At 43.0% G+C, this 17034-nt stretch overlaps 1 protein-coding gene across 5 annotated transcripts in view; it reads left to right on the top strand.

Moving 5' to 3' along the window:
• The first annotated feature begins 7310 nt into the window (after positions 1-7310).
• Positions 7311-17034, top strand: part of CIT (citron rho-interacting serine/threonine kinase) — a 172055-nt gene continuing 162331 nt past the window's right edge. For all 5 annotated transcript variants that reach the window (XM_043901815.1, XM_043901816.1, XM_043901814.1 and 2 more), the window contains exons 1-3: positions 7311-7370; positions 9314-9416; positions 16066-16207. In XM_043901815.1, the coding sequence (XP_043757750.1) occupies positions 9321-9416; positions 16066-16207 (238 nt within the window). In that variant the 5' untranslated portion in view covers positions 7311-7370; positions 9314-9320. The remainder of the gene's footprint in view (positions 7371-9313; positions 9417-16065; positions 16208-17034) is intronic.

Below are 17034 nucleotides of genomic sequence, written 5' to 3'. Positions count from 1 at the left end.
CTGGAAAAACCATAGCCTTGACTAGATGGACATTTGTTGGCAAAGTAATGTCTCTGCTTTTTATTATGCTATCTAGGTTGGTCATAACTTTCCTTCCAAGGAGTAAGTGTCTTTTAATTTCACGGCTGCAGTCACCATCTGCAGTGATTTTGGAGCCCCCCCAAAATAAAATCTGACACTGTTTCCACTGTTTCCCCATCTACTTCCCATGAAGTGATGGGACTAGATGCCATGATCTTAGTTTTCTGAATGTTGAACTTTAAGTCAGTTTTTTCACTCTCCTCTTTCACTTTCATCAGGAGGCTTTTTATTTCCTCTTCACTTTCTGCCACAAGGGTGGTGTCATCTGCATATCTGAGGTTATTGATATTTCTCCCGCAATCTTGATTCCAGCTTGTGCTTCTTCCAGCCCAGTGTTTCTCATGAGGTACTCTGCATATAAGTTAAATAAGCAGGGTGACAATATACAGCCTTGACATACTCCTTTTCCTATTTGGAACCAGTCTGTTGTTCCATGTCCAATTCTAACTGTTGCTTCCTGACCTGCATATGGGTTTCTCAAGAGGCAGGTCAGGTGGTCTGGTATTCCCATCTCTTTCAGAATTTTCCACAGTTTATTGTGATCCACACAATCAAAGGCTTTGGCATAGTCAATAAAGCAGAAATAGATGTTTTTCTCAAACTCTCTTGCTTTTTCAATGATCCAGCAGATGTTGGCAATTTGATCTCTGGTTCCTCTGCCTTTTCTAAATCCCGCTTGAACATCTGGAAGTTCACGGTTCATGTATTGCTAAAGCCTGGCTTGGAGAATTTTGAGCTTAACCACAAGTAAAAATAAGTGAAAAATAAAAGAGCTATACAGGGCTGGATAGTATCTTCCCCCACATGAAGAGTTGAGAGGATTTATAGTGCCATCTCCCCTAGTATTTTAACTTTAATAGAAGTTGAGAAATAAAGAGAACAGTATCATTTGGCCTTTTCAGACTGACATCTTTCACTTAGCAATATGCATTGAAGTTTCCTCAATGCTTTGATAGCTCATTTATTTTTAGTGCCAAATAATATTCCATTGCCTGGAATGTACCATAGTTTATATTCATCTATCTACTGAAGGGCATTTTGGTTGCTTCCAAGTTTCAGCAATTATGAATGAAGCTGCTATAAACATTTGTGTGCAGGTTGTTGTATGCACCACAGTGTTCAGCTCCTTTGGGCCAATACTGAGGAGTGTGAGACTGCTAGATTATATGGTAAGAGAATGTTTATTTTTGTAAGAAACTGCCCAACTGTCTTTCCAAAGTGGCCATCCCATTTTGCATTGCCACCAGCAACAAAGCAGAGTTCCTGTTTCTCTACATTCTCACCAGCGTTTGCTTTTGTCTGTGTCTGGATTTTGACATTTGAATAGGTATGCAGTGGTGTGTGTGTGTGTGTGTGTTAGTCACTCAGTTGTGTCCGACTCTTTGCGACCCCATGGACTATAGTGATATCTCGTTTTAATTCACATTTCAATAATGACATATGATGGGGAGCATCTTTTCATGTATTTATTTGCCATTTGTGTATCTTCTTTGAGGAGGTGTTTATTAAGCTCTTTGGCCCATTTTTAAATCGAATTTCTTGTTTTCCTATTGTTGGGTTTTAAGAGTTCTTTGTATATTTTGAATAGCAGTCTTTTATTGGGTATATCTTTTTCCTCCCAGTCTGTGGTTTCTATTTTAATTCTCTTGAACAGTGTAGGGATTTGATGCCATTTTTTTTTTCTAGTTGTCCTTGGAAAGGAGTTGTTGTGAGTCAGGGGCCTAAATTTCTTGTATTATAAATGGATTGGAAGTTATAAACACTCCTGAAATCAGTGGGCTGAAGGATTAGAGGTATGTTTTACAGTTTATGACATTTTTGAAGCAACACAATTAACTGATAAGCCCCAGTGTTATAGAAAAAATGTCTAGGATTAAATGGCAGAAAGGCTAATTGTTATTCAATTGAATTTTGAAAATTCATTCTTCCTTGTTAGACACTGTGTCTAAGGTCAAAGAAGGCAAAAAAAAAGAAAGAAAGAAAAACACCACAAAAACATAGATGGAACTCATGCAGACTTGCAGAAAACATTTGGAAAATGAAGGTGTCAGAATGAAGTTCTAACAATCAGTTAAAAATTTCAAAACAAAACCCACTGAAATGTTGTGAAGTAATTAGCCTCCAACTAATAAAAAAAAAAATTTCAAAACATTTAAAATGTATTTTGTTTTGTTTGGGAGTTCTGTTGGAGTCCAGTGATTAAGACTGACTTCCAATGCAAGGGGTGTGGGTTATCTGCGGTAGAAGAACTGAGATCCCACATGCCAAAAGGTAAAAAAAAAAAAGAAAAGCTGGACTTCCCTGGTGGCGCAGTGCAGGGGACATGAGAGTCCAATCCTGCTCCTGCGCTGCGCGGGTTTGATCCCTGGTCTGGGAAGAGCCCACATGTCTTGGAGCAGCTAAGCTGATGGACCACAGCTACTGCGACTGTGAGCCACACTCTGAAGGCTGCGCGCCTTCCAGCCTGTTCTCTGCAGCAAGAGGCGCCACCAGCCAGGAGCCCACGCACCGCAAGGAAGGGCAGCCCCACCTGGTGCAACTGGAGAAAGCCCCGTAATAAATAAATAAGTAAAATAATTTAAAAAATGTTGAATGTATTCATCGGAAGCTTTCATGTCAAACATCTCAATTCAGGGCAATTTTGCCCTCCAGAGGACATTTGGCAACATCTGGAGACATTTTTGACTGTAACCTCTGGGAATGTATGCTAGTAGATAGGGTGAAAACCAGGATACTGTTAAACAGCCTAAATACCCAGTTTGGTGGACTAGCTATTCTTTTTCCTAACATTCAGTAACATGTATAATTTAAAAAATAAATGACATTCGTATATGACCTGAAAGCGTCTTTCAAATCAGCGGTGGGGAAAACAGGTCCTACCTGGGATATGGCTTGCTCTGAGAAAGCACTCAGCTGATGGTGCTTTCCAGAAGCTTGAGTTAGTAGTTACCCACTGCCAAAGTAGCTTGAGGAACTCTTGCCAAAGGGACCAGAATAACTTATCTCTTCATAACTAGAATGGGGTTAGCTTGTCAGATACTTTTTCTGTCCCTTGGGGGGATGGTGTGTACAAATCTGTTTGTTTTTTTTTTAAATTAATTTTTAGTGGAGTACGGTTGCTTTACAATGTTATATTAATTTTTGCTGTACAGCAAAGTGAATCAGTTATACATATACACGTATCCCATCTCTTTTGGATTGCCTTCCCATTTAGGTCACCATAGAGCTTTGAGCTTTGAGTTGGAGAAGGCAGTGGCACCCCACTCCAGTACTCTTGCCTGGAAAATCCCATGGATGGAGGAGCCTGGTAGGCTGCAGCCCATGGGGTAGGGAAGAGTCAGACATGGCTGAGTGACTTCACTTTCACTTTTCACTTTCATGCATTGGAGAAGGAAATGGCAACCCACTCCAGTGTTCTTGCCTGGAGAATCCCAGGGATGGGGTCGCAGAGAGTCGGACACGACTGAAGTGACTTAGCAGCAGTAGCAGAGCTTTGAGTAGAGTTTCATGTGCTATTTAGAGTAGGTTCTTGTTAGTTATCTATTTTATACATAGTATCAATAGTGTATATATGTCGATGCCAATCTCCCAGTTTTTCCCACCCACCCCACCAGCCCCCTTGGTATCCATACTTCTGTTCTCTATGCCTGTGTCTCTATTTCTGCTTTACAAATAGAATACAATTCTCAATGTTCCACTAAGTCTAGTTTGAGTCTTGCGGTCATTCCTCTTGTCTCTTTAAGGTGCCTTGGAGTATCTCTGCTTATCGTCCAGCTGAATGCTCTGAGGGCAACCACGTTTCTTTGGTCTTCATGTTTTGGGTATTTGCTGTGATATACCACCTGCCATCCCCTCTCTTATTGCCACAGTCTTCTGGCATCTCCACTGTTACAGGAACTTATCACAGAGTTTCACAATCGTTTGCCCATAGCTCCATCTCCCCACTGTAACTGACTTTTCAAAAACTGACAAGGAGGGTATCTGTTTCCTTTTGGTATCCCTGGTGCTGGGCACCATAATTGCTTTTTAAAAAATAAAACAAATGAAAGATTGAATGTAAAAACATCATAATGTCCTTCATTATGACTCTGTCATGATGTTCTTCCAGAATCTCCATCATAGTATTCGTCACGGATTCACATTCTGCATAGAACTAGTAGTTGTTTCATTTTATGCAAGAACAAAGAGAAGGTGTCAGCTTTCCTGTCAGTCTAGTTTTAATGATGATTAATTCTATTTGGCAGTGTCTTATCCTTTTAGTATTGGCGCACCATTCTTGGTCCTTCCTAATTTTCTTTCCTCATACGCTTCCTGTGCAGTTAGTTACTACTTTTGAAAGAATTTCCTTTCTCCAATTGGAGTTCCTGTGGTTTTTGCTTTATGTTTCTTTATTCTTCTTATTTATTGTGTATTCTTTGTTCTGCTTCACAAAGGTTTTGCTAAGACCAGCAATTGTTCTAATAGGATATTCTAATAGGCAGGATTCAGGGCAATAAAAAAATCAGGCTGTTAACATTGTATTCTAATTTAGGATAAACAAGTCCCATGATCCTGGTAAAGCCTACTTCTGACACTTGAAAACTAACAGTTTTGCCTGGATTAGAAAAACCAGCAACATTAGAAAAACCAGAAGCATTGACTAGATCCACATTCACATCTTTCTGAGATTCTTTATGTCAAGTCAACAGTGGCTAAGACCCACTTTGCATTTCTCCTCATCTTACCATCCCTGAACTTTTGCTAACCTTCTTATATCATTAGAAGTCTTTGTTTTTTCTTTCTCTCCCTCCCTCTTCCCCTCCTGCTTTCCTTTTTAAATGTGACCAAGCCACTCAACTTGCAGGATCTTAGTTCCCCCAGCATGGATTGAACCCAGGCCCTTGGCAGTGAAAGAGTAGAGTCATAACCACTGGACTACCAGGGAAGTCCCTAGAAGTAATTCTTATTTTCATACATTTTTCTGGACGGGGTCAGCCCTTGCAACATGACAAAAGCAGAACATGGGAAAATTTCTAACATCTTCTGAGAAGCAGGTTTTGTATAGAGAAAAGGATTAGAGGTCAGATAGTCCAGGAGTTCCAAACCTAGCTTCACCACCTAGAGCCGATCAACTCCAGATTAGTCACTGTGTATCTTTCAGACTCAGTTTCCCCATCTATAAAATGTGGATTATAATTCCTCCCTCTCAGTATTAGGTTATAGTAAAGATTAAATGAGATGTACTTGATAAAGACATAAAGGGAGAAGGGGCTTGATAAATTGTAGCTGTCATTATTGTCCCAGGGATGAATAGCAAATTATGTTTCTGGGGGAAAAAAAGCGTATTAAGCAAGTCTGTACTTTGTTTTGTACTGATGTGCGTATGAGTGTGTGGGCCTGCATATGATAACATGTTTCTAGTTCTAGTAGTGTAGGGATTATAAAAGTACCGAAAGGACTGCCTCCCTTTCACATTTAAAAAATATACATAAATAGAACATGTGTGTGTCTTTAGTCACTCAGTTGTGTCTGACGCTTTGCAACCCATGGACTGTAACCTACCAGGCTCTTCTGTCCATGGGATTCTCCAGGCAAGAATTCTGGAGTGGGTTGCCGTTTTCTTCTCCAAAATAGAACATATATACACACAACTTACTAATTATAAAACAATAATCTATTTTATTACTATAGTCATTCTAAGAATTAGATCATAGGATCATCCTGACTGGGGCTTCCCAGGTGGCGCTAGTGGTAAAGAACCTGCCTGCCAATGCTGGAGATGTAAGAGACACAGCTTCAATTCCTGGGTGGGGAAGATCCCCTGGAGGAGGGCATGGCAACCCACTCCAGTATTCTTGCCTGGAAAATCCTACGGACAGAGGAGCCTAGCGGGTTGTAGCCTATAGGGTCATGCAGAGTCAGACACGACTGAAGCAACTTAGCAGGCAGCATCCTGACTCCCTGAAAGGACACCATCCCCTTGATAACTATCCCGAGTTCTGCTTTACTTTCTGATTTTATCACCTGTAGGTACATCCTTCACTAAATATTTTATTTTGTTTTGCTTTTGAAATTTATATTAATGAAAACATACTTTAATAACCTATAAGGGAAAAGAAACTGAAAAAGAATATAGTATAGCTGAATCACTTTGCAGGATACCTGAAACACAACATTTAAATGAACTATATGCTTCAATAAGAAAAAGAAAACATACTTTTTTCTACTGTTATGCTTCCTTCACTCAGCATTGTTTTGAAACGCATTATGTCGTTGTGTTCAGCTGTAGTTGTTCCTTTTTATTGCTGTATGAGAACACTGCAATATAAAAAATGATCCTTTCTGTTGCTGATGGATATTTGGGTTGCTTCCCAGTTTTTTTTTTCAGGATGCTGTGCAGGTACTATCTGTACATTCTTGTACACGTCTCCTGGTGTACACAGTTAAGAGTTTTTCTAAGGTATACCCAGGCGTGAGTCATAGACTGTGCATGTCATCAACTTTAGCAGAAAATGGCAAACTCTTTTTCAAACAAACAGTACTGTTATACTCCCATCAGCTGTGTACCGCCAAGTCTTGCCAACACTGTCAGATCTCCTCCCCACCAATCCGCCCCAATCTGGCTGCCTGTTATTGTATCTCTTTGTGGTTTTAGTTCTCTTATTTCCTGATGATAAATGACGTTGAGTACCTTTTCATATATTTGTTGGCCTTTTGGATTTCGACTGTTTAAGTCTCTTGTCTTTATTTTAAAATGTTCTATGAGACAGTTTCAATATCATCTTGTTGCAGTCGACAAGCAGTCATTGAGATAGGTGGAATCGCAAACTCAAAGCCTCAGCTGTAGCCTGTTAGCAGAGAACCAGCTGGTTTATTTAACAAAGTAACAAGTACTTTTACCTTAGCCAGGATTGATGAACAAGATCACCAATCAGAGCGGCCGGGCTGCCTTCCTCCTTGCAGGTGGCCATGAGAGCAAGGGCCACTGCCCCAGCATTCTCCTCAGACATCCCAGACATAAACAGACGCGTCCTCAAACCTTGCATCCTTCTGCTTAACCGCCAATTTCAAACTTCCAAGACCTGCCCTACCGGGTCGGAAGAAACAATTTCATTGGCCCTCTCTTTCACTTCCTCGGTCCCTTTAAGGACTTGGGCAGGGCCTGGTTGAGATAGAACTGTCCATCATACGAGCGGGAACACTGATTGGTCCAGATGTGACTGGCCCCACCCACGCCGTTCCCAGTGTTCAAACGCTACCGCGGGAGGCACGGGGTAGAGCGGCGCACAAATAGCGCGGTAGGCTGAACGGTGAGTCTGGTCTCCCCAAGCCCAATTCTCCCTCACCCCACTTTGCAAGACCAAGGGAAGGGCCTCCTCCACCACACCAACCCCGGCTTTGCTTCTCGCAGCAGGGAGGGCGGCAGGGGGTCGGGAAGGTCTTTCCAGGCTGGCGGTGCAAGGGCTTATCCACCGTCGCAGTCGAGGGGTTGGCTAGGCTGTGCTGCGGCTGGAGGAATTTCCTTTCTCCAGCGGGGTGGAGTCCTGTGTTTCTTCTGCCCTGCCTCCTGTCGGCATTGCTAGTCGGGGCCGGCAGCGCCTTAGAATGTGTGACCCTAACTTACTTTGGTGTCTTCATACTCTTCGCCCCAACCCGTCACCGCCTACTTCCTGCCTCTTTCACTGTTCCAGTCCTACGTGGTTTCCCAGCTACTGTTAGAGAAGCCCAGGGCTTGCCTCAGAACCTTAGCTCTGGCTGTTCCCTCTGACCCCAGGATACTTTTCTTTACCCAAATATCAGCAAGGCTTGCTGCTACTCCCTTCAGATCTTGGCTCAAATGTTACCTGTTCAGTGACGTGGTGTTGGAGAAGACTCTTGAGAGTCCCTTGGACTGCAAGGAGATGAAACCACTCAATTCTTAAATCAATCCTGAACATTCTTTGAAAAGACTGATGCTGAAGCTGAAGCTCCAATATTTTGGCCACCTCATGTGAAGAATTGACTCCTTAGAAAAGATCTTGATGCTGGGAAAGATTGAAGGCAGGAGGAGAAGGGGACGACAGAGGATGATATGGTTAGATGGCATCACTAACTTGATGGACGTGAATTCGAACAAGTTCCCTGAACTGGTAATGGACAGGGAAGCCTGGTGTGCTGCAGTCAATGGGGTCGCACAGAGTCGGACAAGACTGAACTGAACGGTGAAGTTACTCTGACTACACTGTTATACACACACTACCATGCCCCAATTCCTCCATTTGTTTTTTCTTATTTTTTTTTAACCCCATAGCTTCCAACATATCTGTATTATGTAATTTACTTATTTTCAATCATTTGTTCAATAACTGTTTATTAGCATTTATGTGCTAGGCTATATATGTCCCCATTATATTAGGATCAAAGTCCCTGACCTGGTGGAGCTTATATTCTAAGGGGGGTTGTTGTTGTTGTTGTTCCGTGGTTAAGTCATATCTGACTCTTTGTGATCACATGGACTGCAGCTTGCCAAGCTTCCCTGGCCTTCATTTTCTCCCAGAGTTTGCTCAAACTCATGTCGATTGAGTGTGATGCCATTCAACCATCTCATCCTCTGTCACCCCTTCTCCTCCTGCCCTCAGTTTTTCTCAGCATCAGAGTCTTTTCCAGTGAGTCAGCTCTTTGCGTCAGGTGGTCAAAGTGTTGGCAATTCAGCACCAGTCCTTCGAATGAATATTTAGGGTTTATTTTTTTTAGGATTGACTGGTTTGATTTCCTTGCTGTCCAAAGCACCCTCAAGTGTCTTCTCCATCACCACAATTCAAATGCATCAATTCTTGGGTGCTCAGCCTTCTTTATGGTCCAGCTCTCACATCCGTATATGACTATTGGAAAAACCATCACTTTGACTATACAGTCCTTTGTTGGCAAAGTGGTCTCTCTCCTTTTTAATATGCTGTCTAGATTTGTCATATAGCTTTTCTTCCTAGGAGCAAGCATCTTTTAATTTCATGGCTGCAGTCACTGTCTGCAGTTATAAAACAAATTTTAAGTAAGTGAGTATGTCAGATAAGTGTTCCAGTGTTACTCCTGTTAACACTGAATAAAAGTCTGATTTTTATCTGTGTCACCAGACTGAGCTTCCCAAGACCCAGTGGTGGCTGATTTTTCACCTCCCTACCCATGATATCTTGAGGGAAAGCTCAGGATCTCTCAAACCTTTCCCGTTCAAATCTGCGGAACACACTAACCTCCTCCTGTCTCCTGTCATCCCCAGTGGGGAGATGTTGAAGTTCAAGTATGGAGCACGGAATCTGCTGGACGCTGGTGCTGTTGAATCCATTGCCAGCCGGGCCTCCAGGCTGAATCTTTTCTTCCAGGTAACAGACTGGCTTGTCAATTTTGCTCACCTGTGTGTGTTTTCTTGGAACCTCTTTGTGATTCAGAGGTTATAGGAATTTGTTGGAGGACTGAGGTGAATCTAGGAGAAATCCCATTTGGTGTTTTATATATGCTGAAAGTTGTGGGAAAAGGAGCCATTGTGCCAGGAGTAAGTAGCTGAACTTGCCCTGGAAGGGGGACGTTTTTGAGGATTTCACACATGTTACACTTTTGCACTAAAGTTTGCCCTTTTATTAAAGAAGGAAAAGTAAATGAACAAAGACACTCTTTTGACTGGAATTTCTATAGGTGTAACCCTATAGAAATATAGAAATCTTTTTCATTCAAGGGATGTTTATGTTTTAAAAAAGTTTTGATAAATACCAAACCTGAACAACCCACATCCCTCTCAAGATATAGACCATTTCCATCACCCCCCAAAAGATTAAAACTTAATGTTGTGAGATTTTTTTCCCAAGTAGATTTCTAATTCTTTTGTTTGTTGTAGAAATCCTTGTTTGATAAGTCAAAGAGAAAATATAGATAGTGGTGAAGATTTAGGTTTGAATCCTGGCCCCAGAATGTGTTAGCTGTGTTACCTTGGGTGAGTCAGTTGCCTTCTCCAGATCCATTTTCCATTATTTGTATTATAATAGAAGTTATAGCACCTAATTTACAAAGTTATGAGGATTAAATGAGATAATTCATGTACTTAGTGTTTGCCCAGCTCTTGGTAAGCCCTTTATAAATGATAACTATTATTAATGATGAGTGTAGAAATAGTATTAGCTACAGTAATAATAAATTTATGTTCACTACTAAATAAGGCATTTTGTAGGATTATCTGTATGATGATAAATCTAAGGTGATTTACAATGTTATATTAGTTTCACTATTAATATGTTCTTGAGGACATTTTCACCAAGACATTGGTATTGGGGAATGTTTAAACAGATCAGAATGAGGACAGAGTGAAATCTTAGGTTGTTCTGTGGGTCACCATTTAGGTCATGAGGTATTTTTCTCTTATGAATGGTCTATTTTTAACCTCAGCTGACTGGAGAGCTACCACTTTTTAACCCATTAATCGTTTTACTCCAAAACTTCCAACTTACGACAAAATTCTTATAATGTGCAGATATGGAGAGGGACAGAGACTTGTTCAGAATCACGCAGCTTTTAAATGACAAAGCCATACCCCATTTTGGTGTGGGTGTGTAACTGCTGGGCAACATTGCCAGTGTATATCAGAGTTTAGTAAGTATATCTTGTACTTAAATGTCATTATACCAGCAAAGATTGTGTGTAAATCCTCAATTCATCCTTTTTTTTTTTTTTTTAACAAGTTCCCCCTGTGCCCTGAAAAGCTGTTATTTGCAAGCATAGCATAACCCCAGCACTTGCTTTAATATAAGCAGGATAAGGATACTGTTTTTGCCCCCCATTCAGATGAAACCCACTCCTTCTTGGGTGGGACTTGAACCCAGCCAAAACTCAGATTGGGACTTGAGTCCATCATTCCTGAGTTAGGAGGGGACTTGAACCCACTTTTGTTGTTTTTTAAAAAATTTTTTATTTTGGCTGCACTGGGTCTTCTGTTGCAGCGTGTGGGTCAAACTCACTGTCTTTTAATTGAAACTGCTCACCTTGTGTCAGAACTTACTGAAGCTCAGGTTCTTTTCAGCACAGAAATGTCAGAGTGAGTTTGTTAGCAGAGGATGCTTGTGAGAGATACAAATGGTCTGGCAGGGGAGCTCAGCACCGAGAACAAAGAGGGCTACATTTTCATAGTCAAAGAACAAGTGGGGAGTGGAGTAGACCACCTTCCTCATTTTGGGGTAGATGTTCAAGGCTTAGGTCTTTAGTTCTCCTTTGACCTTGTATGGTTAATGAGGACTCTCATGGTGTTATTTAAATCATATGTATATTAACAGAAGAAAGGTAGTATATACTAAAATATGGTAATTCGTCTCAGGTTTTGATATTATGACCCCTTTCACCTAGTTTCTTTCCCTTTCCCCCTCTATTCCTGTCTTGACTACCTGCAGAAATGCTATTCTTCAAGGACCATTAACTCCCTGACTTCACGTAACAAGATTCAGACCTGATATCTATTGTCTTGTGTTTAAACTATTGGCACCTGTGGCTTGAGTGTGCCTGGCAATTGGATGCATCTGGTCTTCCTTCAGGGTAGTGTAGATTGTTACTGAGGTGAAAGTGTCAGTCGCTCCTTTGTGTCCGACTCTTTGTGACCCCATTCATGGACTGTAGCCTGCCAGGTTCCTCTGTCCGTAGAATTCCCCAGGCAAGAATACTGGAGTGGGTAGCCATTCCCTTCTCCAGGGGGAGCTTCTCAACCCAGGGACTGAACCCAGGTCTCCCGCATTGCAGGCGGATTCTTTACCGTCTGAGCCATCAGAGGAGATTGTTGCTAGGTTACTGGGTTCTTTTCTAGAGTGGTCATTAGCTTACAGCAGTCTCCCAAATGCCCTTAAAATTCCCTCTTGTCTTTAATCCCTGTGGGATTTCTAAACTAACTGATTATCTCACTTTATCCCTATCCCAGTGTCCTTTTAATGAGGTTTGGATAGAGAGTAGTGGTTTTGTTTTCCATTTAGACAGGGTCTCAGTTTCTACTTAACAGTAAGTACCGCCCCAAGAGTTCCAGGTCAGTGGTTGGTAGGCTTTTAGATTTTTGAGCTAGCAAAATTTTACAAGTTTGCTAGGCTGACTGAGGTTTGCCAACTTTGTATTTTGCTAAGTAAGGGATGTAAAAAAACACAAAAAAGAAAACACTATTCTCTTCTGGTCCTTTTATTTCATAAAGAGAGGACATTTTAAAAAACACCACCAGGGGAAGGATGTTGTTTCAGAATAAAGGACCATTTTACAATTTGAATACACTTAGCTTTATAAAAGAGTCATCATGCAGTGTTCACTTTTTCTTACTTTATGACAGACTTGAAAACTTTTTTAAGACTCAGTACGGTATTTGGGAACTGCTGCTTAGTTAGTCTAAACTCATCAAAGGAGAGAAAAACTAGGAATCTTGTTTTCCTAGGAAGTGGCAGAACTCAAAAGTGACAGATAGTGTGGTCTGACTCAGTGCTTCACAAACCTGGCTGAGGTCTGACTGTCTTGGTAGGACGTCTTACTGAAATATATTCTCAGCTGCTGCTGCTGAGTCACTTCATTCGTGTCCGACTCTGCGACCCCATAGATGTCAGCCCACCAGGCTCCCCCGTCCTGGGATTCTCCAGGCAAGAACACTGGAGTGGGTTGCCATTTCCTTCTCCAATGCATGAAAGTGAAGTCGCTTAGTCGTGTCCGACTCTTAGCGACCCCATGGACTGCAGCCTACCAGGCTCCTCCATCCACGGGATTTTCCAGGTAAGAGTACTGGAGTGGGGTGCCATTGCCTTCTCCGATATTCTTAGCTACAGACTGGTAATGGTACCTGAGAATCTGGTTTTTAATAAAGTTCTCCAGGTGATTCAAAGTCATGTTACTGAGCCCAAGCTTGTTCTGCTTGCCACAGGACAGGTCAATAAATCAGGAGATGAGTTGTTGGAACAAGGAATGACTACTTGTATTGGAAAGCTAGCAGATGGAGAAGATGGCAGCCTGGCATCTCAGAAAGCCATCTTCCCTCAGTTGGAGGGCTGGCTCCGTTTATATACAAGAGGGGGAGGGGCTCACTGTGGCACCAACCAATGGCTGAGCAGGACCACCGAAAGTGGCTGGTTGACAGTCGCTCACTAACGGTTGCTTGCTTGGGGGAGGGGCCCACGGTGGCACTGACCAATGGCTGAGCAGGACCACCGAAAGTGGGTGGTTGACAGTTGCTCACTAACGGTTGCTTGCTTGGGGGAGGGGCCCACGGTGGCATTGACCAATGACTGAGCAGGACCACCGAAAGTGGGTGGTTGACAGTTGCTCACTAACGGTTGCTTGCTTGGGGGTGGGGCCCACGGTGGCACTGACCAATGGCTGAGCAGGACCACCGAAAGTGGGTGGTTGACAGTTGCTCACTAACGGTTGCTTGCTTGGGGGTGGGGCCCACGGTGGCACTGACCAATGGCTGAGCAGGACCACCAAAAGTGGCTGGTTGACAGTTGCTCACTAACGGTTGCTTGCTTGGGGGCAGGTCCACTGTTGTGCTGAGGGGGCCGCTATAGCTTGTGCCTGCCTTGCAGCTATTGCACCCAGATTAGGAAGGTGCCACACGGCACCAGAAAGCGGCAGGGTCTGAGGAAGTCCGGGCTGCTCTGGAATCATCCTCCAGCTCTCGGTAGAGCCTGGTTGTCTGAGGCGGCAGACGCTGTGGCCTCAGCTGGCTTCACTGGTCAGTTTGTGACTGATGAGGTGGCTCAGAAGCTGGCATCCTGGGAGCGGAGCTCCCGTCTGCCACTTGGGCGGTGGGTTAGTGGTGGTGTGGACCGACCTGGTGGGCTGGGTTCAGCCGCGTGCAGAGGGGTGCAGTGGAGTGGCCCCTGCTTTAATGGTGTGTGCTGGCCAGTGCCAGGGAGCGGGCAGGAAAGGGCCCATCATACTTCTGGTTCTGGCTGAGGAGGCTGCTGTTGGACTGTTACAGTTTGTTTCTGTCATCCAGGGCTGTGTAACAAAGCACTCACAAAGTTTAAAGCAACAATGATTTACTTTTTTTTTTTTTTTTTTTACAATTCTGTGGGTTGGCTGCATGCAACTAGGTGATTCTTCTGCTGGGGTCACTCATGGGTTGTATTGAGTTGGGAGCTTGGCTGGGACTAAAACCTCTGGTTGCCGACTGCTGCCTGGGGTGCCTCAGTTCGTCCAGTGACCTCTTCTCTAAAGGTCTTTTGTTACTCACTCAGTCTAACCTGGGGCTTATAATTTTTTTCTGTGAATAGTACGTTGGCCCTAAGGTCTCTGCTGCAACTACTGAACTCTGCCATTCTATTTATAGCACAGAAGCTCAGACAGTAAAGAATCTGCCTGCAATGCAGGAGACCTGAGTTCAATCCCTGGGTTTGGAAGATCCCCTGGAGAAGCAAATGACAACCCATTCCAGTATTCTTGCCTGGAGAATTCCATGGACAGAGGAGCCTGGCAGGCTATAGCCCATAGGGTCGCAAAAAGCTGGATGAGCTGGATGAGCTGAACAGCTAACACACACACAGAGCCATAGATAATGTGTAAATTAATAGGCATGGCTGTGTTCCAATAAAGCTTTATTTATAAAAACAGACAGTGGGTGAGATTTGACTGTCACCTGGTCTAGCCCAAGCTTCTCAACGTGGCAGCTGGCTTCCCCAAAAAAACAAAAGTAGAAACTGCCAGACTTCTTAAGGGCTACATCTTGAACTGGCAGTGGGTCACTTGTGTTACATTCTGTTGGTTCACATGAGTCATGGCGACAGCACAGATTCATGGGGAGAAGAAATAGACTCTGACGCTTGATGGATGCAGTGGCAAGTGCTTTTAGAGTTAGAAGAATTGTTGGTGGCCAGCTTTGCAGACGGAGAAGGCAATGGCAACCCACTCCAGTACTCTTGCCTGGAAAACCCCATGGATGGAGGAGCCTGGTAGGCTGCAGTCCTTGGGGTCGCTAGGAGTCAGATATGACTGAGCGACTTCACTTTGACTTTTCACTTTCACTCATTGGAGAAGGAAATGGCAACCCACTCTAGTATTCTTGCCTGGAGAATCCCAGATACGGGAGAGCCTGTGGGGTCGCACAGAGTCGGACACGACTGAAGTGACTTAGCAGCAGCAGCAGCAGCAGCTTTACAGAGAGAACTACATATAGTCCGTGGCACATGGGATTCATTGCTTTGGACCAGGGGTGTGAATTCATGTCTTGGGTGGCCAGACAGTGAGTGTAAAGGAGTCAAATGGGCCAGATGGAAGAGCTGTGAGTTGAGTCTGCAGTGAAATGCCAAACACATCCACTTTCTAGAGGGGTAGTGCTCCTCAGCTGCAGCTCAGCCTCCCCAGGCAGGAATGTGGTACAGTGTTGCCAGATCTGCCTGTGTCTCATAAGAAGCCAGAAATCCTCTCCTCCCCCCACCCCTTTTCTTTTGGTGTGAAATCTCCTGATTTTTCAATATTGGCAGATAAATTATTTTAAGTATAACAGGCCAAACAAAACATGTCTGTGGGCTAGATGCAGTCTGCCAGTTTGCAACTGTTGCCTGAGATCATGAATAAATTCAGCTTTAGCGCAGTCACTCCATTTACAGGACCCTTTATTGTTCAAGTGAATTAAAGAAACTGAAGTTATGTTAAACAAACCTGTAGGAGCACAGGGAGGAAGAGGCATTCATTATGTCCTCCTGAAGAGGCACAGAGATGTGACAGGACCAGCAGGGTCCGGGGTGAATGTCCCCATGAGCCTCAGACTGCTAAGACAGAAGGACTGTTTCTTATTCATGGCATGCTGATGAAGTTTTCCTCCCCAGGTGCAGGAGGAAGAAGCCCACATACAAGTGATAACTTAATGACTGTCAGTGGACGTCACTTTAAAGGATGAGGCCGCCAAATTCTGCTGCTAGCGTGTGTCGTGAGCAGTTAGTTGAACTGGTGGCTTGCAATTTACTCTGCGTGGATGTTATTGATCAAAGCTTTTCATTATTGACAGTGTCTCCATCTGCTTTTTGCTGTTTTTAGGGGAAACCACCCTCCATGACTCAACAGCAGATGGCTCTTCTTTCCCGAGAAGCGATATTAGATGCCCTCTTTGTTCTCTTTAAAGAATGCAGTCAGCCGGCTCTGATGAAGATTAAGCACGTGAGCAACTTTGTCCAGAAGTGTAAGTGTGGGGAGAACTTTTTCTTGAAAATTGTCCTGCTTAGTGAGAATTAAAAGGATACCGGAGGTGGGATGCGTTTGTGGTCGGAGGGAGTGGGTGGGAATTTCTGCTTTAGATGGACCCAGCTTCAAGGTCAGCTTCCACCTTCTGTTGCTAGGAGACTGGATAAATCAGGCCTCTTGATTGCGAGTGATAGAAACTCAACTCAAACTAGCTTAGGCCAAAAGTGAATTAAAAAAAAAATTATTGAAGTATAGTTGATATATAATGTTGTGTTAATTGCTACTGTACAGTGAAGTGATTCAGTTATATATATATATATTCTTTTTCATATTCCTTTCCATTATGGTTTACCATGGGATATTCAATATAGTTCCCTATGCTATAGAGTAGAACCTTGTTGTTTATCCCCAAAAGTAAATTTTTTTGGCTCATGAAACTGAGAGTCCAGGGATGGGTCAAATTTTAGGCATGGCTGGTTCCAAGGACTTAAATAATGTCTCTGGCTCCTTCATTATACTCACTCAAGACTGATTATTCATTAGGCATTGTGAATACAGTGCTTAGCATCTACAGTATTCAAAATTATTGTAATTAGTTTAATTTTACTTTATTTTAAAATCATAAAAAATATGGGTATAATAATCTATAATGATTCTGGATTATAGTCATCTTTATATCAATGTGGTCACAAAAAATATATATTTATATAAATTTTTTTTTTTTTAATGGAGCAAGGGGCTGATGAAGGCAAGGTGCCTAGGGACTATGAAAGTCATAAACTGGCCCTGCCTGCACCCTGTTCTTGACTCTACTTAACTTGCGCG

This window comes from Cervus elaphus, chromosome 5 (assembly GCF_910594005.1).
Source record: "Cervus elaphus chromosome 5, mCerEla1.1, whole genome shotgun sequence".
NCBI classification, from domain to species: domain Eukaryota; kingdom Metazoa; phylum Chordata; class Mammalia; order Artiodactyla; family Cervidae; genus Cervus; species Cervus elaphus.
This window is presented reverse-complemented; position numbering and strand designations above follow the sequence as displayed.